Source organism: Lissotriton vulgaris, chromosome 1_2, assembly GCF_964263255.1.
Source record: "Lissotriton vulgaris chromosome 1_2, aLisVul1.2, whole genome shotgun sequence".
In the NCBI taxonomy this organism is placed as follows: domain Eukaryota; kingdom Metazoa; phylum Chordata; class Amphibia; order Caudata; family Salamandridae; genus Lissotriton; species Lissotriton vulgaris.
Genome location: NC_141686.1, coordinates 175,255,544 through 175,282,655, shown reverse-complemented (window position 1 = coordinate 175,282,655; position 27,112 = coordinate 175,255,544). Strand labels below are relative to the sequence as shown.

At 45.8% G+C, this 27,112-nt stretch overlaps 1 protein-coding gene across 1 annotated transcript in view; it reads right to left on the bottom strand.

Annotated features, from left to right (window-relative positions):
• Positions 1–27,112, bottom strand: part of OSBP (oxysterol binding protein) — a 442,669-nt gene that overhangs the window by 244,748 nt on the left and 170,809 nt on the right. The window contains exon 2 of the mRNA XM_086953078.1: positions 10,236–10,444. Coding sequence (XP_086809204.1) covers positions 10,236–10,444 — 209 coding nt within the window. The remainder of the gene's footprint in view (positions 1–10,235; positions 10,445–27,112) is intronic.

Genomic DNA, 27,112 nt, shown 5'->3' with positions numbered 1-27,112 from the left:
TCTGTGTTCACGACTCATGACTTTTTTAATTTACTGGCTCTTCAGTTACAAATGAATGTAGAGTTCTGTTTGGTTAAGACCAAAAGGATGCAGTGTTCTTAATTGCAAGATTGTGATTCTTTTTGGTGCAGCGGTTTCTCTAGGTCACCACCTTGATCTTTCTCTGGAATCGTAGCTATACGGTAAAATCTTAGCTGTTTCCAGTCTCCCTGGTGATAGCGCTCCATGTGTTTAGCCACCGCATTTGCTCGATCTTTGTGTATTGTGGCCCTTACATGTTCCAATATTCGCTTTTTTACTTCAAAGATGGTACTCCCCATATATTTTAGTGGGCAAGGGCACTCTACAATATACACTGCATATTGGGTCTTACATGTTATTTGACGGATTTCCCAGTTTCTATTATTCTTCATTTTGATCTCCTTTGTTTGTTTGGCAATTTGACAGACTTTGCACATATGACATTTTACAAAGCCCCTAGTATTGAGCCATGTTCCTTCCTTCTTCCTGGGTTTAAAGTGACTATGAATTAGATGGTCATTTACATTTTTAGCTCTTCTGTATGTCACTGTTGGGTGTTTTCCTACAACTTGTCTTACAGTGTTGTCCAATTGGAGTATTTTCCAGTTTTTTCTGAGGATCCCCACTATTTGTTTGCTTTCCAGTGAGTAGTCCGTTATTAGACGAATAGGTTATTTTTCTGGTAATTCGTCATTTTGTTTTGTGGTCAAAAATTCATCCCTTGATCTCTTGTTGGTTCTTTTCCAACATCTCTGCACTGTCTTCTTGTTGTGTGCTCCATGTTTTAACCATTATGTGTCTTCACTGCATATTCGTCTTATCCTCAAAAACTCCCCATAGCGGATACTTGAGATCAGGGAATCCTGGTGGAAGCTGGACTACTCCAACGTTGCATTGGTGGCTGTGTTTTTCCTGTGTAAGGTAGTGTGGATCTGGGTATTCTTTATATAAATTTCCGTATCTAAGAATACAACATGTTCACTACTTATTTCATACGTGAACTTCAGTTGTGTTCAGTTGTGTGACGCTGTTGTTCAGCACTGCAAAGTACTCTTCGAAATCTTTTGCTGTCATGCACAATCAGGATCATCCCGATCCTGGATCTGTAGTTTGTTGATCACCAGTGGTATGAGAGGGACTGGTGGAACAGCATAGAGTAATTTTTCTGACCAATCGATCAAAAGTACATTCCCTCTGGACTGGTTGAGGGTACCTGGATGCGGAGGTGCGGCATTTTGCTTTTGCCACACCCGCAAATAGATCGATATCTGTGTAAACCCATCTGAGAAAATGTTGTGTGTAACCTTGTCTTTTAGCACCCAGTTGTGCGCTTCGAATTTGCGGCTTAGATCGTCCATGGTACCATGGAGTGAAATGCTGCTATGGACAGGTTCATCGCCAGTAGCCATTTCCAAATCGCTTGAGCCTCCAGAGCTAGGGGTCTGGATCTGGTCCCACCCTGTTTGTTCAGGTACTACATATTTGTGGTATTGTCTATCCGAAACAACAGGGAACGTGACTTTATGGAGGGAAAGAACGCTTTGAGCGCCAGATGTTCAGCTCTTGGTTCCAACATGTTGATCTGGTAGGTTTTCTCCTTTTCTGACCACATCTCTTGAATACGTAGAGGTCGCATGTGAGCTCCCCAGCTTTGGAGGGAGGCATCTGTGACAAGTGTTCTTTTGGGGAGTTCCTGGTGGAACGGGACTCCTTTCAACAAATGAGGAATCTGCATCCACCATCTTAGTGAGCCTGACTGCGTGTGGAAAAGTTATGGTGTCCTCCCAGAGGTTGGAAACTTGAGACCACTGATCCTTTGAAACCTGTTGTAATGGTCTCATCTGTAACCTGGCATTGGGGACAGTGAATATGCAAGACACCATCAAGCCCAGCAGAGAGGATGGCTGTCTGGCAGTGGGATGAAGTGTGCAGAGGAGAGTGCGACATTTGTGGAGAATTGACACCCGCATGCGGAGTCTAGGGTCAACCCAAGTAGTGGATTCTCTGAGTTGGATTGAGAATAGACTTCTTGTAGTTGACACACAGACCCAACTGACTTAAAACTTGAATGCAGTATTGCAGATGTTCTTGCAGAAGACTTGGATAGGCACTCTTGAGAAGCCAGTCGTCTAGATCAGGTTAAACAAAAATCTTTTTCTTGCACAGGAAAGCTGCTACACCCGCCATTCATTTTGAAAAGTGTGGGGGCTTTTTTGAGTCCAAAAGGAAGGACTTTGTACTGAAAGTGCTCTGACTCTACCTTGAATTGTAAACATTTCTGGTGCTTTCGGGGAATTGGGATGTGAAAATAAGAGACCTGAAGGTCTATGGAGCACATCCAGTCTCCTTGATGGATGTGTGTAACATTTTTCTGTAGTGCTAACATCCTGAATCTTTCCGTGAGAACTAATTTGTTTAACAGTCTGAAATAGAGTATAGGCCTTTACTCCTTGTTTTGACCTTTCTTTGGAACCAGGAAGTAACAGGAATAAATCCGCTGTCGATGTTGTAGCCAGGGAACTTTTTTGTTGCTGTGTTTTTGTAACAAGATGGAGACATCCGCTCTAAGTAGCTTTAGCTAATGCACTGAAGACCTCCGAGAGGGTATTGCAGGGGGTGGGGATTTGAATCTGATTGAGTACCTATTCCACACAATATTGAGCACCCAATTATTCTATGTTGTTTTGTGCCACTCGTCCAAGTGAAACATTATACTTCCCCCAACTGGAGTGGGTAACAGAGTTGGAGGAAGCAAGCGCTCACTGTTTTGGCTGCTGTTTAGCCGAAGGGGTTGTTTGCATTGAGGCCCCTCGTCCAGATCGGCACTGGTGGTAGTGCGTTCTAGCATGATGTTGCTGCGATGACCAGTGAGTGGTGTGAACCCTATGTTGGTATTGGCAGCGATCATAAAGACGATATCGACGTCTGAAGACCTTCCTTTTTCCAGACCTACTGCCTTTAAGGTGTCATGGTCTGACTTCATTCCGGACATCTCATCATCTGCATGAGAGACAAAAAGAAAGGTTGAAAATTCTGTGTTGGGCCTCCGGTTTTAAGCCTTTGAGTCTCAGCCAGCACGATCGCCTAGCGCAGATGCCATGCAAATAGCCATGAGCTGCAAGATCTGATGCATCAGCTACTGTGCTTATAATCTCGTTTGCTATGAGCCCTCTCCTTCATGCAGATCTCTTGAATCTTCTGTTGGTAATTTGTCAACAAACCTTGAGAGTGAGTCCAATAATGAATGGTCATATTGTCATTACAGTGCGGAAGCACTAGCAACTTGCTTGTAAGAAACCGAGGTGTCATATATCCTCTTCCTGATAAGAGTCCATGGATTTGCTGTCTTTATCAGGAGGGACTGCAGAGAAGGAAGCCCCTATGAGCGCTTTCCTTGCTGCCAACACTATGACGGAGGGTCGGAACTCAGGAATAGTGGATCCTGTTCTGGGGCTCTTTACTTCTTGATTATGCGTGGTGGCGCTGCTCCAATTGACGCAGGAGTGAGAAAGGTATGAAGCCATGGTTCTAGTAGGACCAGAACCAATGGGAGTAGATGTCTTCTGGACAGCCTGTGATGGAGGGTTTTGAATTGGTCTGGTGGCTCAGTGGACTAATGCATCCACTGCAGTGGCCTGTGTTGGACCTCATGGTCAAATCCCGGTAGGTCCACTCAGCCTTTCATCCATCTGAGGTCGAGAAAATGGGACCATTGAGTTGGGCAACAAATACATATCTGTTATTCAGCGCCAAGAGACCTCTTTGGGTGAAATTGTGCTTTACAAATACACATGTAATGTTATGTTATGAATATGGGGGAAGCCAAGGGAGTTGGGGAAGGCATCTCAATGTTGAGTTTCGCAGGCCCTCTACAAAGGACCTCGTTGAACGTCATGTCATCATCCACTGGTAATAGTCTGATCGGGAAGAGTGGACGACAAGGTAGGAGAATGGTGGGCCACTGTAGATCTAGAACAGTTGGTAGACCATGATGGAGACCTGCGTCTATGCTTCTGAGGTCTTGTTGAAAGAGACTGTCAGCAAGCCATCTGAGGTTATAGGGCAGAAATCAGCTGGCAGTCCTCGGGAGATCGCCCCATCTTACATTGTACAATCTCTGTTTTCTCGCTGTTAAATTGAGTAAGTTCCCCTTCAGCCATTTCCTGCATACAGGCATGAAAGCTGTTCAATGAGTCCGCCTGGTCACCATTAAGGGACACCATAAGCTGGGTATCATCAGCGTAATTAATCACGCTGATGTTATGCTTTTTTATAATCCCCAGCAGAGTTCGCATATATGCATAAAACAGAATGGGGCTGATTGTGGACCCCTGCGGTACCCCGTGTAAATTTCTTACAAACTCCGATTGATACTGAGGGCGCGCTACTGCTTGCCATCTATCAGATATGTAGGAGCGTATCCAGCTCAGTTCCACACCCGTCACCCCTAGAGTTTCCAGCCTTGAGAGAAGAATATCATGGTTGACCGTGTCGAATGCGGCAGACAGGTCTAGCAGTATTAGGATTGCAGATTGGACCCGGTCCTCCCGCATTCGAGGGTTGTCTAGAACGGTCACCAAGGCTGTCTCCGTTCCATGACCCAGTCTGAAGCCAAATTGTTCCTCTTCCAATTTGTTGTTTGTCTCCAGAAAGAGGGACCATGATCTTAACCGGGTAGGGCAGGCGGGAGATTGGTCTGTAGTTCTTGTAACAGCCTGAGTCCAATGTGGGGTTTTTCAGGAGCGGCGTGATAACAGCCTGCTTCCAGCTGGGCGGCACCACTCCATTGTTGAGAGATTGGCAACACAGCTGACGTAGAATGGGGAAAAGCTCTGGTCCAAGTTCTTTCATTAACTTGTGAGGGATAGGATCCAGGGGTGAGCCTGAGTAAATTCCTAGGGCCACTCAGGTAAACTCCTCTTCAGAAGGTATCGGGAAATTATCCATAGTAGTTCCAGGGACAGCCAAATTGGAAACACCATCCCAGTTATCACATGTCCCCCCCTTTTTCTGGTCTGACAGACCGGATGGGGACACATCTTTCAGGCCTTCTACGATTTTATTAATTTTTTCTTAGAAGAAGAGAGCCAGCCCATCGCACAACTCCTTAATGGGTTTGATTTTACGGTTAGTGCAGTCAGGGTGGGTCGTGTCTCTCACTATCCTGAAAATGTCCCTGGATTTGTTGGAACTTTTGAGGATGGTCGAAGCAAAGTATTCTGCTTTGGCAGTAACTATTTCTTTTTTCCATTTTATTAAAATAAGCCTCCAGCTGGCTTTATCCGTTTCAATGTATTTCTTCCTACACTGTCTTTCTGCCATTTTGCAGGATAACTTGATGCTCCTTATGTTTTCGGTGTACCATGGGGCTGAGGGGCTACCTCTTTTCCGGTTGACTTTAAGCGGGGCGAGTTTGTCAAGCTTTTAATTAAATGCTCCTGGAGAGAGATATAGTTATCTGTGACCTGTTTCTCAGGATTAAACAGGGCTCCTGTCTGAAATAAAGGGCCGGTTTTGCCTTTCTTAGTAGCCCTTTCCAGTCCCTACCACGGAAAGTCCTATCTTGTCTATCCACGGGCCTCATTTTGTTTATGCCTTGCACACTAAAAATAACCAAGTGGTGGTCCCTCCACCCCATCGGCAGGGTTTCCCCATAGTGATAAGATCTTCCTCAGCAAAAATCAAATCTAAGGCGTGACCTTCTATATGTGTCGGTTCAGTCACCCATTGTTTCAGACTCAAGTTTGCACATAACTGAGTAAGGTTATAAAAAGCTGTGTCCATTCTTCCGTTAGCCCACAGATTGAAGTCGACTAAGAGTCTAGTGTGGGTAAGGGCAATATTATTGATGGCATCAATCAATTCTTGTTGTTGTTGTGCATTGATTACCCCGGTGGCCTGTAACAGATCATACCTGTGAGGGAATGGCCTGTCTGATCCTTAACAGAGAAACCTAAGAACTCTGCGCAGGTAACTTCATCTCTATCTAGCGGGGAGATATTCAGCGCTTCTTTAAAGATAATTCCTGTCCCACCTCCCCGACCCCTGGATCTAAGTTTATGACAGGCCTTGTATCCCACAGGGCAGGACGGTTCCAGCTCTATTTCCAACTCTACCGTAGTCCATGTCTCTGTCAAACACAGTGCATCAAGCTTATGTGTCTCTATCAGTAACTGTACCTCTATAGAATGCTTGGGGAGTGATCTAACATTAAGCAACCCGCAGTTTAAACCACCATTTCTCGGTGGGCCAGGCGCCAACCCTGTCGTGTTGTCTAACCGCAGCTTGTTTGCCACACAATCATTTAGCCTAAAGTTGTTTCTAGTCCTACTAGGTGGTAATTTGCTATGAAGAGATGTAATGTAAGGAAGAGGTGACAAGCAGTTTGTACAAGAAGCTAGATAGCTCTTAGGGTGGCTGTTAGGCAGAAATCGAGGGCAATTTGCCTCCCCCCTCAGTGGGTCAAGATTCATGAGAGTGTCTCTGGGGTAACATAGTCTCCCTGGGGCACGAGAGCCTGGGGGACTGGCCCTGAGCCCGGTCCGAGCGCAGACTGGCTTGCCTTTGGCGTGCCCACTGCGCGCAGCCAGCATGCCATCTCCCTCAAATGCCAGTGACCCCCGGAAGTGACGCTGGCAAGGGGAGGAGCTATGTCCCTCCACTCAATCGGTCCGCAAAGACCGCGGTGGACCGGGGACCACATATACATACATATACACACATACATATACACACACACACGCACACACACACACACACACACACATACACATATACATAATATACACACACAAATACATACATACATACAAACATATACATTCATACACACAAATACATACACACATATAAATACACATATACATATACGTACACGTATACGCATACACATATGTATATACATACATATATGTATATGTATATGTATGTACATACACTTTGGAGACTATAATGAGGGAACTACCAGACATCAAATCAACTATAAACTCGATGCATGCGGATACTAAATCTATGGTTGCTGATCCAAAATCCCCAAGGAAGGATCTCAGTTCCTTCAATACGTGGCTGGACGCCACAGCTCACAAAGTGGAGGTCCTGGAGGTTCACCTAACTGTCTTAAAAATGAACCCTGATGTTGGTAGAGAAGTATAGCACTTGCACAGAAATCTGGTGGAGGCGGAGAACTGCAGTCAAAGGAATAAATTCAGCTTTCTCAGACTACTGGAGCAAGTCAAAGGGAACAATAAAGACTGACCATCCACTTTCCTATGGGAGCGAAAAGACCTAACTTTCACAAAATGCCTCTAGGCCGATCATTGCATGCTTCCTTTGTCATCATCAGAGCCTGGCAAAAAATCTCTGCATCTAAACATCACAATAGCCCCTTTATGTATGAAGGTGCCAAGATTCATATTCCAACTGACTTCTCTCATGATATCGTAGTGCACCAGAAGAAATTCCTTGCTCTACGACTGACCCTTTGGAAAATTGACATCCGCTATGGCATTCTGGAGTCCTCTAACATGCTACTCACCATCAATGGCGCGCATAGAGAATTTGAGGATCCGGATGATATCGAACAGTTCTTTTCCTCTCTGGAGGCAGCAGCTGTGGACACCTTGACACTGGTAACTCAGCCCCACGACAAGGAAGGGAAGGACTTAACCCCCCTCTACATTAAGGCCCTAACAAGGATGGTGCCTCCCCTGAACGCCAAAGATTGGATATTCTACCAAAACAATGAGTTGGGAGAGTACCGTGAGACGGAAAGGGCAGGGCCGCCAAAGGCAGAGATAATTCATGCTCACCCTTCAGGCCCTGAAAATATGGTCTGGTCAGGGATACTTTTGTGAGCTGTTGACTCTTTAGGGGTCCCATTTGGGCAGACCCACTTAATGTTTCTTGAAGTCTAAATAGTTATTTGCCTTTTCTTCCCCCCTGCAGGTTGGCTACCTATTTGGGTCAGGCCCCTATGAGTGTGTCCCACTCCACCAGTTCGACACTGTTATACTATGCCTACTCTTTTGTCGGGCTTCCCCTGAGGCTTTCTTTGGAACCAGTTATGCCCAGGTTTCCTCACCCATTCAGTTTCTCTATGTGTATCGTATTTGTTAGACAAAGCTGCATTCAACATCCTTTCGGCGCGCCAAGTTGCTGTATTGCTGATTTTTCTGTTTTGATTGAGACCTTTCTATTACACTATATACTAAAGGGTTCTTCCATTACCTATCTACCTGCTGACCCTAACTACTCGTCGTTCTCTTACCACCATATCAACCAGCCAGACTCTCCTATTGCACGCCTAGTGGTCATCTAAATGTGCCTATTCGCCTGCTCATCCCACGAACGGCAATTTCCACACCTCACAGAAGTTATCTTCTATTCCTCGCCAATACTTATAATATCTTGACCAAGCCTCATGACTTCTCAACCACCACCTAAATATCTGTTTATTTCCTGCAATGTCAATGGTGTTACCCATTATATCAAGCGAAAGAAGACACATAAATTACCTTGAAAACCCCTGGCACAGCCCTATTGCAGGAAACACATTTATTTATTTTTAAGTCAAGCAAATTGAAGAGGGCCTGGTCGGGTATGGTTATTAGCAGTAGCCTCCTTCCAGACACCATCAATACACAAGGCCCCTCTGCCACCTCCTTGTTCCGAAAGAGGTGCAGAATTGTTATTCTCTTCCACAAATCTGCCCCCATACCAATATGGAAGGCGTAGACAAAGAGGTTAAGACACAAAGTCTTTGTGAAGTTTCAAACAAGGGACCAGGCCCTAAAAATGCCTGCATTTAAGCACCCAACTAGGATATAGTCGCTTTCCTCTCCTCTCTATCTATAAGTCGGACAAAGATTTTCAACGCCAAAGTGGTAATCGGAGGGAACTGGAATCTGGCACTGGACCCATATTTAGATCAGTCAGGACCCTTGCACAGGACAAACACTCGAGACAGGGTGATCTTGCACAATGTTCTACAGGATCATAGTCTACAACATCCATGGCGATTGACACGATCATGAGACAGAGAGCACATATTTTTCTCTTTTGTACATGGGAATTGTTCTAGGATAGATTACTTACTCATGAATCATTCCTCGTTAGTCCCCTATGTGACTGCACCATAGAGAAAGGTCGGGAATTAATAGCCATGCCCTACTAGTCCTCAGATTAAGTCTGCTATCGAATGCCGGAAGACAAACAGAAACTTATGAGCTTTTTTCATCAAGAAATCCTACACTTCCTCACCGCAGGTTCTTTGGGGCAGCAAAGAAAGCTACTATGGGGGTGGGGGGGTGAATCTTATGCGGAACTGACAGCGGGTAAACAGGAGGCTCGTGATAGGCATAGTCAATTGGAAGCCTAGGTGCCTGACCTCACTAAGACCTACAAAAGCCATCTCACACCAGATCTTTTAAGCAGATTGGGAAAGTATGACCCGAACACATACTTCTCAATGGAGGGTGAATACCCTCTGCTATGCCTAAAATGGCGCCATTATGAGCAGAGGAAAAATGTGGGCAGACTTCCGGCAGTACAATTACGCCGAGAGGTCAGTCATGCCATATTGGAAGTGTGGCTTGAAACCAATATGTGGGGAAGGTGTAACACCAATGGATCTAAAGATCAGGAGCAGGAACAAAAGCCGCTTTATGGTAGAAGCATGTCAGGTAATGCACCCTTTCCCCAGAGACTCTTGAGCATGCGTTCTACTAAACATCTTTCTCTTTCCCCCATAAAATGATATTGCAAATGACCAAAGGAGAACTTGAAAACAACTTTTAGGATACTTACTTTATGAGTCATATGAGACAGCTTTTAGCAGCTAGAATGTGTATAATGAAATACCATCCAGGGTGTCAAAACGTGTGATGTGAAGCAGATACAAAATTTACTGCAGAGTAAAGAACACCTCACTTTCATCAAATCTAAGGTATTACTCTTGGCAACCCTACTTCACCAAGTGTTTACTTTCTTGGAACCCAACTTCTTTTGTCAAGTCTCTTAGCTTTCTCAACTCTCCTGCCCAGTCTTGCATATCACTCCATCTCATTCCCATCAGCACATACAGGATTATCAACAGCATTTGTTGCATCATCAATGCCACACCACCCTCACTAAGCATCTTTCATTCCTTTACCTTAACATCTTTGCTAAACTCTTGAGGTGAATCTCAACTACCCCCATCTCTTTCCAACCCTCACCGGATTCAGCTAGCATCTTCACGGCTCGAGCCTTTGCCAGCTCCAGTGCTGTGACCCAACGCTGGCGCTCAACCTCGGTGCTCGCCTTAAGGTGGTAGGTTTGTGCTCCTCCATTGGAGATGATAAAATTGCAGGAGTCCTCCACTGTGATGTTGGCAGTAGCAAGATTAATAGTGCCACGACAAGTGTGACGCATTTCTGCCTTCGATCTACAGGGGAAGCAGGAAGGGATATTGTTAGAAAGCAGTAAAGTAGTGTACTGAAGACAATTATTACTATTAACAACCTAAATCCCAACATTAGTATGAAATTATTCCAAAGCACATCTTTTTTCAAAGAAAAAGTTACTTACCTTTGGTAACAATCTCTCTGGTGGCCATTCTGCCTTCAGAATCCTCACCTGTTGAATTTCCCAGGTGCCAGATGGGATCTGGAAACTTCAATACCTTTGCTACTCTTAACGGGTGCTGGCAGGGACTCCTGCCTGACATCACTGGAGCCATACAGGGAAACCCTGGCGTACAGACGTCAGTTTCAGATCCATTTTTTCCCATGCTCTTAATGCCCTAGATGAGGAAATGACAATCAATGTGGAGCACCGTAGTGCAGAAATCAAAATCTTCAATGTGACATATATGAACACCCTTCAGAATGGAGAAGTGGGCAGGATCAGTGAGGAATCTGGAATGGGCAGAGTATCTGACTACATAGTTGGCTATTGAAGTTAAGCAACATTCTCTTCTGATACTTAGTTTTGCCTGCACTTTCATCTCCCGTTGAATTGATTCAAAAACGGAACACCACTCGAGTTGGTCGGTCTGAAAGAATGTTTAGATGAAGAAATATTGCAGCACACAGCACCCAAAGTGGCCATTCTTTTGCACCTTGGAATCCAAGCAATACTGCCTAGCAAATGGTTAAAGAGAAGCCAATGTAGCTGTACAGCAATTCTCAGTCACATGAGCAAACCTGGTAGGCGAAGACTGCTCTGATAGAATGACTCCATCTGGCGGTTTCTTTTTCGCAAGGGCAGTACACAATCTTTAGGCCGAAAAGGATTTTTTAAGAAATCTGCCACTGCCTTGGCTTTCTTACTGCCTGTATACCCCACAAAGAGATGTTCATCAAAAACTATTGCTTTGCTGCACTCAATATAAATAATAACCACCGTTCTGTCACATGACCCATGGGGACATTGTCATCATCTCTAAGTTAGCATGAGTATGCTGCACTAAGGACATTTCTCCCTCTTCTGACTAGGGCCGCCAAAGAAATGGTTACCCGCTCCCTGATCCTGTACATTGGCCTACTGGGTACCAGCGGAGGAAACTGCAGGTAGTAGAGAACACAGCAGCGAGGTCTTTACTTAACATTCCAGGAAGATCTAGCATAAAGTAACATCTGCATGAGCTTCACTGGCTTCCCGTGGCAGAAAGGGTTAAGTTCAAAGCCCTTACCCTGGTGCATGCAGCTCTGTACCAATCTGGCCCGGCATATATTGGGAAACGGTTCAAGTTCTATGTGCCCCTCAGACAACTGCGCTCTGCAGCGCAGCTCTTGGCAGTTATTCCTCGCTTCCGCCTTATGAGAATGGGTAGTAGCTCACTGGCCTTCAAGGCGGCGGTGGCCAGGAACTCACTTTCCCTAGACCTCTGAAGCGTCCAGGATCCAAAGCTTTTCAGGAAACGGCTAAAAACTCAGCTTTTTGAGTAATTTTTCCGTTGACCCTCAGCGCTCATTTAAGGTATTGCGCCGGGACACTCTTGAGTCGCTGTGCACATTATAAATGCAAATAACATAGCATAACATGGCGCGACCAACATTTGGTCTGGCTACTTATTCACAAGACCCCTGAGTAGCGCTTGTGCTGTTCCACGATGCCCACTCACCCATTCCCAGAGAAGTCTGTGGTGAGGGGGCTTAGCCTCCCATATTTGTATGGTATCCCTATTTCTATAGGCTTGTCAAGCTTTAAGATTAAAAGATTTTTTACACTGTTTAACACTGCCGTTTTCCCGATTTCTTTCTTTATAGACATGGCACAACTAGTCGCTATTGCGGCACGTAACCGCGCTGCGGTTACAGCTTACTCAACTCAACACTGAGTCCCCAATGCAGGGTCAATCATTATTTTCGTGGATAAGGCTGATCCAGCATTCCGCTTTGAGGTATTTTTTTCTTGGGTTACCTTTCCAGCAGCAGATGGAAATGATAATCTGCTTCATAAATATACGTCCGCTGCTCCACCCGCAGTGTATCGACCTTATGCATTAATTGAAGTTCCACTGACTTCATGGAAGCATACCATTTGTTTAATGGCGCCCTTCCTCGCCCTGTTTCTTCTGTTCAAATGGGCCCCTTGTCCACTGATCGGGCCATCTGCCTGCTTAGGAAGGTTTTACACCACGTCCAAATGATCTTAATGTTACTGTCACAGTGCTGCGTCAATTGTATACACAGGTGTTTCATCTCCATAGACAAGTCATGCAGTTTATTTTGTGTGCACTTCAAGGAGTTAGAGCTGCACCTCTACCACCAGAACACGGCAGTGGACCTGTGATTAGTCCAGTCATGATTAATTTAGTGATGGGCAAACATCCTCAGAATCTTGCTGAGTTGCCGTTTTGGCTCGCACAAAAATGAGAGCAGCTTGAGAAGGTTTTTTTCCACATACGACTCATGTTGAAAAACACAGGATCTTTAAAATGAGTGTTCCTAGTGGTCAGTTTCCTTCTTTGGCACACTGCACTCTTTGGGGCTGGTGTTTGCTTCAGTGTATACACTGTGCGTTGGCACCCCCTTCATGAGCGTTCTGCCAAGCATTCTGAAGAAGGTACAGGAGAGCATGGGGCTGGTCCGGCCCTGGATTTGGGGATGAAGTTAGTGGGAATGTTCCCTATTGTCTCCGATATGATTCTGGCCAACATTAAAGTTGAGGCAGTTTGCTTGCAAGTACGTCAACGACTGTCGGCGGAAGTGGATCGGCAGCGACAGTTGCCGAATATTATTGCGGATGTGTATACATCTTTAGGAAATATTAGCTTGGAAATTACACCATTTACACAGGTGCAGAACAAACCCCCTCCTGAAAAGGAGGGTCGTCTAGTCTTTCCTAAAAAGGTCTGGAACAAGAACCAGCGGAGGAATCGCCATCATCTACAGGAACACCATCAGCGTCACAACCAACTCCGAAGATACCCTCACCACCACCGAACACCTACACTTCCAGATCCACACTGACCCAAAGACCACCCTCAGAGGAACCCTCATCTACAGTACCCAGGGCCCACGCACACAATTCAGTGAAGCCTTGGCCGACTTCATCAGCCCACATGCCCTCGCCTCATCAGACTACATCCTCCTAGGGGACCTGAACTTCCACCTGGAGAACAACAACGACACCACCACCACCACCCGGCTCGACAACCTCGAACTCAAGCAACTGGTGAACACCCCCACCCACTAGGCCGGCCACACGTTCGACCCCATCTTCTCTGCCAGCAGCCACGTTACCTTCAGCCACTCCACCGGACTACACTGGACCGACCACAGCTGCATCCACTTCACCTTTAAGAAGACTACACCCCACCACCACCCGCAACAGATCCCCCGCAGATGCTGGAGCAAAGTCACCACAGACCAGCTAACCACATCACTGAGCCAAAACCCACCATGCAATACTGTTGACACCAACGACGCAGCCCGCAACCTCATACAGTGGTGCATTAACTGCGCCAACGCCCTTGCACCACTGAAGAATCCTCCAGGCAAGCCCGGCAACAGGAAAACCACATGGTTCACCGACGACCTCAAAGAATCAAAGAAATCCTGCCGAACCCTCGAGAAAACCTGGCACCGCGAATAGACGACAGAAAACCTGACAGCCCTCAAGAATGCAACTTGCAAACACCACCAGCTGATCCGCATCACAAATAAGACATTGTTCAAAGAGCGGCTGGACAACAACATACACAACAGCAAGGAACTCTACAGCATCGTAAAAGAGCTCTCCAATCCCAGTGCCAGCAGCAACGACATCACACCGTCGCAAGACCTTTGCAACCCCCTCGCCACGTTCTTTCACCGCAAGATCGCAAATATACACAACAGCTTCGGCGCCCAGACTCCGCCCCCAGCCACCGAACCAACGCCCCCTACAACCACCCTCAGCGCTTGAACTCCCATCAGCACTGAAGACACCGCCCAGGTAATGAACACCATCCATTCCGGCTTTCCTTCCGACCCATGCCCTCACCACATCTTCAACAAAGCAGACACCACCATCGCACCCCACCCACAGAACGTCATAAACAACTCCCTCGCTTTCTAAACTGGTGTGGTGTCTTTCTGTTGTGCTTTTGCTGTATTACTGTTGGTTATGTGCAAATGCTTTACATACTCCCTCTAAGATAAGCCGGACTACTCATGACAAGGTACCAAGGGGGTGAGAGGAGGGGTCCTTTTAGGAGTGTAATTCCCTTATCCCAACTAGAAGGAAGGGTCCCTACTTGGACAAAGGTGCAAACCCTTGCCAACTAGAAACCCACATTTTTAACAGGCATACTTGTACCTTCTACTGCTGCTCCGTAATGGCTGCTCGGCCTGTGGAGATGCCAAGCATGCTCCAGTTGCATATGTACCATGATAGTATGCACCAGCTTTTTAGTTCAATGACATTAAATGCTCTTGACGTTGAGTATTGGGTGGCCTTCGTTATGCCTACTTTACCTGCGTGCAACGGTGTTCCACTGCCTCCTGTACCCTTTTCCATCGGCCCTGGATGTCTGTCTCTCCAATACATAATACACCATCCTGGATTATGATCTATTAATGGGTCAGTTGAAGGCCCATGACCAGGACTCTTCCGTGGGTAGGAGTCTAGTGTGCGATCCTCTACTTGGACCAACGGTGGACTTGAGTACCTGTGCTCTTGCACAGCACTTCTTAGATCAGAGTTTCATCTAAATTAACGCAGGCTGCCCTGATATGCTCCCAATGGCCTCTGGATATGAGGAGCATGTGTGCTCGTTAAACTTACTTAATTGGATCGCATACCTTTTTACAATGGAAGGTTAAGAAAACATACTGGAGTTTTAGGTTTTCCACCTTTCCGGCGACATTTTTGACTATGAACATTCGCTGTAAATGGATATATTTTGAGTCACCAGCTGACTATTTTAAAAATGTAAGTAAAATTTTTGTTTAAGTCCGTAAATATTCTAATTCGGACACCACTGAGACACTTTGCCTCGAATTACCTCTGAATTTTATTTTAGCCCCGTGCTAACGACCTGACCAAGGGGAGGGTGTCCAATGGCCCATGGGGACATTGTCGTCTTCTCTAAGGTAGCATTAGCACCCAGCAGCTTGCCGACAGCTTTGCGCATGTTAGTACACAACTTTAGTTTTGCAATACTTTCTAAGGCTGTTTTCACATGAGAACTTATTGCTGTGTTCACACTGTGCTGGTTCCTGAGATTTTGACTGAACATTGCGAGCAAGGTCGAACAACAAAGACCTTTGTTATTTTCTTTGGGCCAGGCCTTAGCACTTAGACGAAACATACCGATGCAGCTGTTTGAGACAACATACTTTGGTTTTATTGGAATACATGAAACGGTAGCACACACTTGGAGAGGGACCTTTCCAGGGATTAGAGCGAGACACCACCTATGATGACCTTCTCTCTAAAGGCTAAGATATGGGGTCTGCTGACAAAGCCCAGCGATCTTCTAATATATAATAAAACTGCTTCTTAGCAAGGGGAGGGAGGTTAGGCTCTATTGTCTTTTCATGATGACATCCCCCTTCCTGATTTATGGACTAACCGCTTTGCTGACTGTTTTTGTAATATGCATTTTCCTGCTTGTTGTGGCATGTATACTGCATGTTATGGCACGTTAGTTAAAATAAATATTTTAAACTTGTTTCTGTCTCTGTCAGAACTTACTGTGGACAATTACAAAAGTACAAGCAAAAGGGTGAGTCTTGTTACTGGGATTCCTGAGAGATCTGGGAGTGTTGTGTTCTGGGGTGTCTAATCATTTGTTTCTCTGTGAGTGAGTAGGAGAGCAAGTGAGACACTATAGCGAGTCGGTCCTGGGCTCATGGGTACTAAGGTGGTAGGATGACTCATTCCCTATGCACTAGGGTCCCATAATCTTACGCATAGTTTTGTTTTGGGGCAGAATCCCTGCAACAATTCAGTGTCCAGCCTATTCAATCTCTCCTCCTCGTTAGTGGTAGAGAGGGAGGGTAAAACCAGAAAAGGTAATGGATTGCCCAGGATAGAAAGAGATTATCATCTTCAAAAGGAAAGCCACTTTACTTTGAAGGACCAGTTATCCAAAAAGAAGCATGTGAAAGGCAGACAAACACTCAGTTCTTTCAATTTACTAATGCACTTCATAGAGGTAATGATCAACATAAATACTGTCTTGAACGTGAACAGTTGTAACGGACAACTGAGATGGGACTTTAAGTAAAGTGCCATTAAAAAAGGTTAGAACTAGGTTCAAATCCCATAGGGGCATCAGGAGTTGGAGAAAAAGAAAAAGTTAATTACATGCGGTTGTCTGCTTGTGCTACCACCTCCCCTGGTGTCTCCACAGAAATGAGGCAGGACCTGGCCTGTGTGGTGTGCTGGACCTCACCACTCTGATACATACTGTTTTGGGGGGACTCTCTCCTGAATTGTGGCACGCTGTACACCATCCAACATCCCGGGGTGTGTGGGGGGGGGGGGGGGGGGGGGGGGGGAGGATGAGGACGCTAGAGAGTCCGGCCTTTAAGTGAGGCTCTGCTGGCTGGACAACCAATCTGCAAATTATCTGCCACAAGAGGCAGACATCGCAGCTGTAAAGGGAATGGTTGTAGTTCTGCTACTAATGGGGGCTCGCATGGAGCAACCCTCAGGATGATAAGCGCTGGTGATAAGGCTGTGGTGGAGGACCAAGCAGCAGGGAGAGCCTGCGACCTAACATGACAGTGTGTTGAAGTCCGCAAATCTGTGCACCGCATAGCACTTCCCTCTGCGGCAGTGGAGAACCGTGCACAGCGGATCCTGGGCACCAGCGGGCAGCAAGATCCCACCCCCTCCCCGGTAGGGGTGGAGAATGGCAGAATGAGAGCGCCGGAGTCTGTGGCTGAATAACCCATGGCCTGGCCAGAAGAGGGGGTCCACTGGCTGTGCCAGAGCGGGCTGGCGAACTGGGCTGAGGCCGCAAGTAGCCTATGCCGGAGGGAGAGAAGTTGACTGCGAAAGTCAAGACACACACAGCAGCTAAAGAGCAACCAGCGTGGCGGGGCAGTGTAACCAGTACGACCCGCGACGGATGTGGAGCAGAGTGGCGAGTCATGTGAGGGAGTGCTTCTCACCACACCATCCCCCAAAGGAACAAGCATTGGCATACCCAATAGGTCTCGCCATTGGGACCTTATAAGTATTTAGTTATGTAGCAGAATATCCTTGGTGTAACAATATCAACTGTTGCAAGGCTAAACACTTGTAAGGTCCCAAAGGCGAGACCTATTGTCTATGCCAATACTTGTTCGTACTTGAGTTGTGTTGGTGTAACACAGCGAGGGCAATGAGAGGTGAGGGAGAGAAAGTGCTTTGCACCAATGCACCTGCCTCTTGTCCTTTATCGGTTCCGTGTTTTGCGGATCAGTGCACTGCTGCTGTTGTGTTACGGAATCTTACATTGCTGTAGCTTCGATGCACGTAAGTGAAGCTTGCACAAACCTTTTCACAGTACAAAGTCACAATGGTTGCCTTGAGCAATGCTCATTCAACGAAGGGTTGGTTTTGGGGTGCAGTATCAGGTGTTGGTGTACATTTGGGAAACAAGAAGCTGATGGGGAAGATCATCCTGAATTCAGACAGAACGCGGAAAGGTTAGTTTTGAGGACATCTTTGAATTTAGAGGCCTGGTGTAGCTCAGACTAAGTTGGGGGTGAGAATCTCAGAGGAACACCTCGAAGAGAACTTGTCAGTGTGGTTACAGTTAATAGGCTTGACTTTTGATGAGCGTAGGGAGCTGGATGAGGGTCTGGCAAACAGCCATTTGAGAGTGCTACAGGAGTGATGTGGGTAGGTTTTATCCCCACCGTCAGTGGAGTGCATGGACCCCTGTGTTTGGCAGACAGCCAAGAAGCGTGTGGCAAGGGGTTGCCGCATCTGAACCACTGTAGGTAGCAAGAGAGCTCCAGCTCATATAAGGTCAGAAATCCTCTCCAAAGCTTAGACCTCAGAAGATATCCCTCCGCCTTACTGGACAACATGGGCAGTGAGAGACCTTCACAGTGATGTATGGATTTCTATGTAATAAGGACAAACTGAACACAGCCTTTGTTATGATTGCAATAAGGTTGTCTGAACCTACTTTGAAACTCTGAAACTCCAAGATGGACAAAACAGCGATAGAATAAATAAATATAACAAATTGAAAGCAAACTAGGCTTTACAATTAAAAGTAGCCCAACCCGCAATAACTTGAAGGGGAAAAGAACAGAATGGAGGTTAAACAAAGTGCGGGGTGGACAATGCGGGATGACTTCTCACTTCTCTTTACTTTAATAATCTCACGATCTCTGACAAAGTACAACGCAAACACAGATGGCATGAACAAAAGCAAAACGGAACAAACTGCTTGGCCAGAAAACACGGTGGCTAATCTGCGTAGAGAGCAGGAGCTCGGGCACAGTGTATCAGAAAGCTACAAACAGTTGTGGTAACTACTGTTACCTGCGCGGGGACTGGTCTGTTTACAGGGGATGCACGGTAGGTAGAGAGAGGTGCAAACGCAGTGTGTGATCGTGTGCACTTTTACAGCAGCGGTTCAGCCGGAAATGCACAATCTGTCCGTGTACACTGTGCAACAGACCAGTGTGTGTGAACCTTCATTCAGACCTAGCATTTGCAAAAAAAGCGCCGTGGGCAAAAGCAAGGTTGGCACCTCCTCCCAGCTGCCGTTTTGAATAGTCTCAGTGTTGGAAAAATGGGAGGGGCGGGGGGAGGTGAGGGGGTAGGAGTTAGAAGAGCTGGCAGAGAAAAACTAGGAAGGGCGCCAGAGGCTGTCAGTGTGGCGGTATGTAAACTAATGTTTATTTAAAGTTGGAGAAGTGTGCCTGCAGAAAGCAACAAAAAAAACAGCAGAAAAGACAATGCATTGGGTGGAAAGAGTTAAGGCAAGTACCGGCCAAGTAAAAAAGCGAGAGAGGGGGAAAGAGAACGAGAGAGCGAGAGAGCGAGAGAGAGAGAAAGAGAGAAAGAGAGAGAAAGAGAGAGAAAGAGAGAGCTCGCCCAGGAGGAAGACACAAATCCAAGTTCTGCTTTTACTTCCTGGGAGTGCACGTGAGAGAGAGAGAGAGAGAGAGGGGGAGCAGGAGGTGAGCCCTGGAGTGGTGCGCGCACAATCTGCTCTTTTTGGAAGCACATATTCGTACTTGTGGTGCGCCCCTGCACGCTCCCGCAAGGTGTATGCCGCCACAAGCACGAGTATGTGCTTCCAAAAAGAGCTGAACAACGGCTAAAGGTCTCCTATGCAGCGCCTGCCCGATACGTACGCGAGACCTAAAAAAGGACTGTGAGGTAAAGACTGCGGGAACCAGAGGTGCTGGAGGCTCCCTCGGAAGGTGAGAGACGCCGGTGGCAACTAGGCGAAGACAGAGCAGGGGTGCCTTGAGACACTGCAAGATGCACTGTATGTCAGGCCAGGGAAAGGCTGAGTGGATCCGCGGGATTTAAACCTGCGGCCTTGAGGTCAAACACAGGCCCCTACAGTATGCATTAGTCCACTAAGCCACCAGACCTAACTCAGACAATTAGTATTGGGTGCTGCACCCAACATCGCACATAGCACCTTAATCCTTTTTTAATACAAAAGGCAACAGTATATATAATTATCATCCTCACTGGGTTATTTTAGAATACGCTCAAGTAGCTACAATGGCTAAAGCCTACCTCAGGCTACACATTAAAATTAGCAAATTATTTTATCAGGTGGTATCTGCCTTTATTGACTAACTGGTCCTGGATATAACCAGTTACAATTTTGAAGAAGAAAAATGTTACATGGTCTGCTTGGGACATGGCTGATACTCAATGCATCCCTTACTAATAGCGTAAACCGTGTTGGCGCATTTCAACTCCCTTTCGCTACATGCCACTATCCATGTAGTTGAAGTCATTCTATGAATCATAGACAGCTAGGTGGGGAGCTACTGATGGAGGGGATGCATAAAGGGAGAAAAGCGACAGCAGGAACTACCGATGGATGACAGAGAAGAAGCAAGGAAGGGGAACACGCGGAAAAAGAAGTATCTAAACATGGGTTTGGAAAATGTGGTCATGCCTCTAGTGCCAATAGAAAGTGTGGACGGTCAAAAGCAGACATTTCTCTCAGCTATCTCGGAATTAACTTTGGTAAATCAGGACATGAGGGTGTACTTGAGCAAATGCTAATTTATCAGACAAAGGAAATAGTTGGAACTTGTACCACGTCGACGTACCAGTAGGACAGGGACAGCCTGGCACAGAAAAGGGCAAGCGGTCATAAAATACCTGGGCAGCATCCAACACCTTGTTTGCACAGTGCCACGCAATCCCTTATCCAGGCAGACTAGCATTCCCCAATCCCTTCCAAGGCCAGCAGTAATCACCTGACTGTCTCACTGTGCCACGGATATAGAGTTAGGAAGATTTAGAGTGTCGCTAAGTGTAAATGCACTCCATAAACAGAAACTACATAGAGTTCCTAGATTTGTGTGGCATGAAAAATATGCAATCAATTGAAAAATAAGCTGTACTTAAAACTATCATTGAAAGTACATTCTTGGTGATGTTTCTGAACAGAGTTATCACTATTAATATATTATAAATAAGTAGAAAGAGATAGTATACCAAATATTATACAGTGATGTTGGGTGAGCACGTGCAACATAATTTTCACATTGTTTTCCCACACTCCTACTCAGAGACTACTGGAGAGTCTTTCTGAGACTGCTTTTAAGCACCATAAATAACAGCTGTTTTTATTACGCAAGTTAAAAGTACTCAATTTAGTAACCGCAGGATGATGGAAGACATATTTGAACCTACCAAGATTCAAGATTATGACCAACTGGTCAAGAAGAGAATAAACTCAAGCATTTAACTAAGTGTGCCGCCACTGTTGGATACAGTGTTGAGTGCAGTTTCTGAAACAAGCATAGCCAACCGGTCTGGGCAATAGGAGTGCCTAACTACAGAGATGGCCAAAGGGCATTGCTTTTACACAGCAGGTTTTTTACTACTGAATTTATAATGAACAGATGTGTGCATTGGTGATAAAAGACTGATTTGCAGAACGAGATGATCTATATATTGGCTTGCAGGACTCTTTTGTTTAAATCACTCACATAGTGAGCCTTGTCGTTGTCTAAAGCCAAGAGCTAAAAAATGGGGACTGTCGCAGCATATCCAAGGCCTCTGGTCACCCTAAAGTTGTGTCAGCACAAGTGTTTTGAAGCTGTTGTAAATGTCTAAGTATTTTAAAAAAAATTAAAACATACGCACACTGCAAAGGAGCAGCAAGGAGGAGGGCAGGCTGCAGAGCCCGGGAGAAAGGGGTAGTAAGGTGTCATAGAAGGTTGTGGGTAGTTACCGCTGCACCATCGCAGACAGAGAGGAATCTTTAATCTGAGGGTATGGGACAAAGTCAGTGTGGTGGGTAAGTGAGAACCGCAACCAAAGATACATGGGTGAAGGCAGCATCAACTGTGTACAATCTGGGGATAAGAAAGAAAGAAAAAAACGGAGCTATGAGCGAAAGAAAACACCAGCGCTTCTGAGGAGGGCTCATAAACCAAGAAAAAAGAAGTTCCTAAATTGGTCAAAAATTGAGGGATAGAGTACTTGGACCATGCATGCCAGGGAGAAAGAATATGAGCGTTACGATTGAGCCAGCAAATGGGAAGCCTATGGGTTGGCTGAAGCACACAAAGTAGATACAGCATATCACTTTGAGACTGCGCATGCGCTGTCTACAGCAGAGACCTAAAAAAGGTCAATTAACAGAGATCGCTTTAGACAGGTTCTCTCAAGTCAAGTCTCACAGAAAGGTCCAGGCACATACGAACAGACCTGGGAAGACTCTCACGCCCTTAAAAAATACAAAAAAGTACTGATCCATTCTATCACAAACGGGTGCAAAAAACAGTGTTTGAGACAGATAGACTAAAACAGTCTCACAGAGATAGCTATATCCTGACCGCAGGGCCATTTCTATTACTTTTGGGGGAATGTTTGAGGCCCCCGTAATTTGCATACAATGTGAAATCACAGAAAACATCATAGGAAGTGCCATCAATTGACTATTGTTGAGCGATTTTGTAAGAAGCTATTTTTTGGGCACGGATATTAGTAAAACAAAAACAAATATTAACACTAATAAAATAAGCACATATTTTAAATTTTAATTAACTGGAAATACATAAATTTAGTCACACTGTGTCGAAAAGGTTTGGCCTAGGTCTCTCCAAAATCTGTAAGTTCAATCAAATATTAACAACTTGCTGCGAGATTAGCACATTAGACACATATATGGTATTTATATAGCGCAAACCTTGCCTAAAGGCTGCAAAGCACTGTACAGGGTCAAAGACACAGTTAACATTTGATAGGAGTAATAGATGGTTTGTGGATCGTGACTGCAACATGTATTTGTTTTTGTTTCGTTTTTATAAAGTTGAATATTCCTTTTTTCCTAAATTGGAGCTGGGTTTGGGCTGTCTGGATAAATATGGGAAACCATGTCTCGGGATGTCGGATTTCCTTCAATCCAAGCTCTGGCTTTGTATTTAGGGACCCAAGGGGGGTGATCCTATTGATTTGTTCAATGTCTAAGTGAGGGGGGCCAAACAGAGTAGATCCTCAGCCACTCTCACCCAATTGGAAGAGAGCCTAGCTAGATGTTTATCTCACTCAAGACTTACCTCCAGTTAAAATATGGACACAGACGTCGCTCCAACTCAATACCCTTACTGATGAGTTTGCTCTGAGGGCAGTAAATGGCAGAACCCCTTCGGACAGGCAGAGCGTGAATACGTATAACAGAGTTAGTTGTCCATCCCACATCGATTACATTCTCCTCAATGTGAGGCTCTGGAGAGATATGATCGAGTGTGGGAGCAACAACAGGCAGCGACCACAATCCCCTTTACCTTAGCATGAATCCCCTGTGGGAAGCTTCCTATCATCCTAAGAGCGATCTACCCCCGACCTACACCAAGGAGATCCTTATCTCTAAACAGTAGATCTTTAAAATGGCGAAAAGGGGGCTCTGCAAGAAAACAAGATCAATGGCATACAGCACGTTTTGCTAGTAGGCACTCTCGAGCTCCAGTCCTTGATCGATAGCAAATACGGAGTGGTTGATGTAGCCACAGCTCACTCCCGAACTTTCGACAAATTTAGCTAATACTTCTTAGCTCCAAGGTCAGATCGAAAGCCCAGCATTTCATGAGGAGGAGTCTACTCGTGGTACACAAAGGACTGCAGACGTAAGTGCTCACTCTTAGCATCAGCCATCAAAGCTAACAACTGCCCTTTGATTAAAGCTTCCAAGAAGCGCTATAAAGCTACTTTGGGTTCTGCAAAAATGGCATGGGATAAATCCTGTTGGCAGCAACTTAAGAAAGCAAGAGCAGAGATGGATGCCAAGTTATTCTGGTCCTTAGTCCAGTAGTTCAGTGGCCCAATCACCCCCCAACCATATCACCGGTCAGGAATGGCATGACCACTTCGGAAGCTCTACACAACCTCTGGGGACACACCCGCAGCAGAGGTGGCTAACTTCTACAGCCATCCCTCGGATGATTAATTTTTTACCTTGGAAGATATAGACGCCGCAATAGGTCGAATAGTACCGTCCAAAGCAGCAGGGCCAGATAGCCTCCCAGGGGATCTATTTCTAGCCGATATTCCAAGCTGGGCCAGCTATATTCGGCTCTTGTTAAATGCAATAGCTAGAGGTGCCCTCCCCAGATCATGGAAGGGCGCAGAGATGGTCCCAAATTATAAAAAAGGAGCCAGAGACGAACCATCAAACTATAGGCCTATTAGCCTGATCAACACCCTTCAGAAGGTCTTCTGCAGAGCTATGCTGCAATAGATCCAGATATGGGCGGGCGATAATGCAATCTTATCGAAATATCAGGCTGGTTTTAGGACCCATCGACCAGGCATTCCGGCTTCTACTCCTTTATTGGAAAGTGCTGGTGATCATCAAGGGCAGCCTCTATTTAGCATTTATCGATTTAAAGACTGTCTTTGATTTAGTCCCCAGGTGTAAACTATGGCTGGCACTTAAAGATATGGGTATCCCGCTACCCATTCTTACCCTGGTAGTTCGGCTGCATGATGGGAACTAGACAGATTAGATGGGGGCGCAGGGGCAACTGACCAATCGCATCCCAGTCAGCAGAGAAGTTCGACAAGGATGTGTTCTGGCTCCCACTCTATTCTCCCTTTACATGAATGGAGTGGTTAGCTTCCTGTAAGAAGAACCAGCAGATGTACCAACCTTGGGGAGTGACAAGGTACCAACCCTTCTGTTTGCAGATGATACCCTGCTGGAGTTGAACACCAGGGAGTTGAACACCAGGGGGCTGGTCATTGGCACCTCAAAAACAAAATGTATGGCCTTTAACCCTTACAAAGGCAGCCCATTGTTAGGTGGGACTACCTTGGAGGAGTTGGTACTTTTGACAATCTCGGTGTCTGACTTTTAGACAAAATATCGTGGAAGCTCCACTTAACTAAGATGTTAATGGGTCACAAGTGAGTAATGGGGTCCCTAGGAAAGGAACACCACTCTTCACACAGTAGACCGGTAGCACCAGCCCTTCAGGTCTATTATGCAAAAGAAGTTTGCACAGCTCTGTATGGGGCAGAGTTGTGGGGATTTGACAAGATTCCTGATCTCGGCATATCTAAGCACAACTTCCTAGGGGACCTAGTGATGCCCCAAAACATTCTGCTGACTTCGCTAATGCTCGGTATGGGTAGGCGCTCCATTGGCAATTTAGCAAGGCTTCGCCCGCTGCTCTTCTGGGCTCGCACCAAGCGGACACCCGAGCTCCTACCCTATGCGGAAGCCTTATCTGAGGTTATCAGGATAGACACAAGCAATAGGGTAGCCTAGATCACCAACGCTAGGAAATTGATCTCTGCACTAGGGCTTCATACTATTGGGCCAAGCAGGATCCACGCCGGAAAGAAGAGTTTAGACGATACTACTGGGAAAGGGTGGAACAACAAGAATCCAGCAAACCAAACCTGGGGAGACTTACTGCAGAATTCTACCTCCATAAACAGACTAGATATCTGGAGCCTTACCTTTACATAATTCAGAACCCCCGGGATAGGCTGTTATACATCTATTTTAGGTTTGGCACACTTCCTCTGGCACCCCTGTAAGCCAACACCAAAAGACTGCTTATTCTGCAAGGACCCACTGGAAAGTGTTGCCCATGTTATGTTTGCCTGTCAGGCCTACGCCTTGCCAAGGATGAAATGGCTAAAACCGATCTGCCGGCAACTGGGGATACAGAACCATTGGATGCCTGGAGCCTTTTAAGATCAGATTCTAGACCACTCTTTGCTTGTGGAGTGGCAAAGCTTCTAATCCATGCATGGCTTATAAGAAGGAAGGCTCAGACAGCAATGCTTCAGCACTCAGCAGGATGAGAATTACACACAGTCGCCCAAGGGCCCAAAGGATGACAATCTATGTAACACCGATATATTATGCACAAGCAATTTATTGTTCATATTTACTTTACAATGTTGTCCTGAAGGGGTTGAAAAAGCAATAAAAAGGCCTGCTGGGTACTGCAAATTAGGTCCAACTCAAGAAGCCTCAAATGTGAAAGCACGGTGATGCTCCTACTTCCTCTTGCATATTGTTTTAAAGAATGTTTTATGACTGCAATGTTGTAATTATTGTTTTTTGTTATTGATCAGCTAAGTTTTATACTGCTCTATCGCCATCGCCGTGCATTATGATGAATTATGTTTGTATTTAATTGTAAAAAGCTGCTGCATGAACTGTCTATTTTTATACTTCTTTTATTGTAACTGACACTTTCTCTAGCTTTCATGACACGAGCTGTCGAAATAAGATGGAAAAGGCCTTTTTCTTACTTTTTCTCTTTGTAGCACATCTTCTTCCATCTGAAGATGTCCTTAATGCGGTTGAGTGGAGACCCATTGTAGATGGTGAACTTGTTATCCAAAAAGGCAGGGGTGTTATTCATGTAGAGCAAACTTAGTCAAAAGCAGAGGAGCACTGTACAGCGTCAATGACAAGCAAAATGTCAAGGAGTGAAGGAAAAGGTAGCTGGTTTGTGATGGCTTTGCAGATGATGAATCTGAGCTTGAAGACGGTGCGAACCAGCAAGTAGGACCTGTGGAGTTCCATCACGGTGTTATGATGTGGTAATATTTTTTCATGCCCTAGTGAGGTGTGCTGCATCATGTAGAATGCCCTCAAGGGGGCCAGTGTGGATTAAAATTCCAAGATAGTTTCCCAGATACCAAGTGCAAGAAGGGTATGTGCAAAAAAGATATGAAAGCAAATAAAACACTTCAAAATAAATCGACTTTTATTAACCGCTTAACCGCAGCGGCAATTCCGCCACTGTGCGGCAGTTTAGCGGAGTGGGCGGAGCCGCGTCGGCCAACAGACGTGCACTGAACTACGAAGATAGTGCGCGCGACGACCATTGGCCGACAGAAGCACACAAGGCTTTTAGACGCATCACCCTACTGAAAGCACCAGAAATGACCAAAATGTAATCGTGTGTAGGCTGAATAGGTTTAATGTCATGTGGCA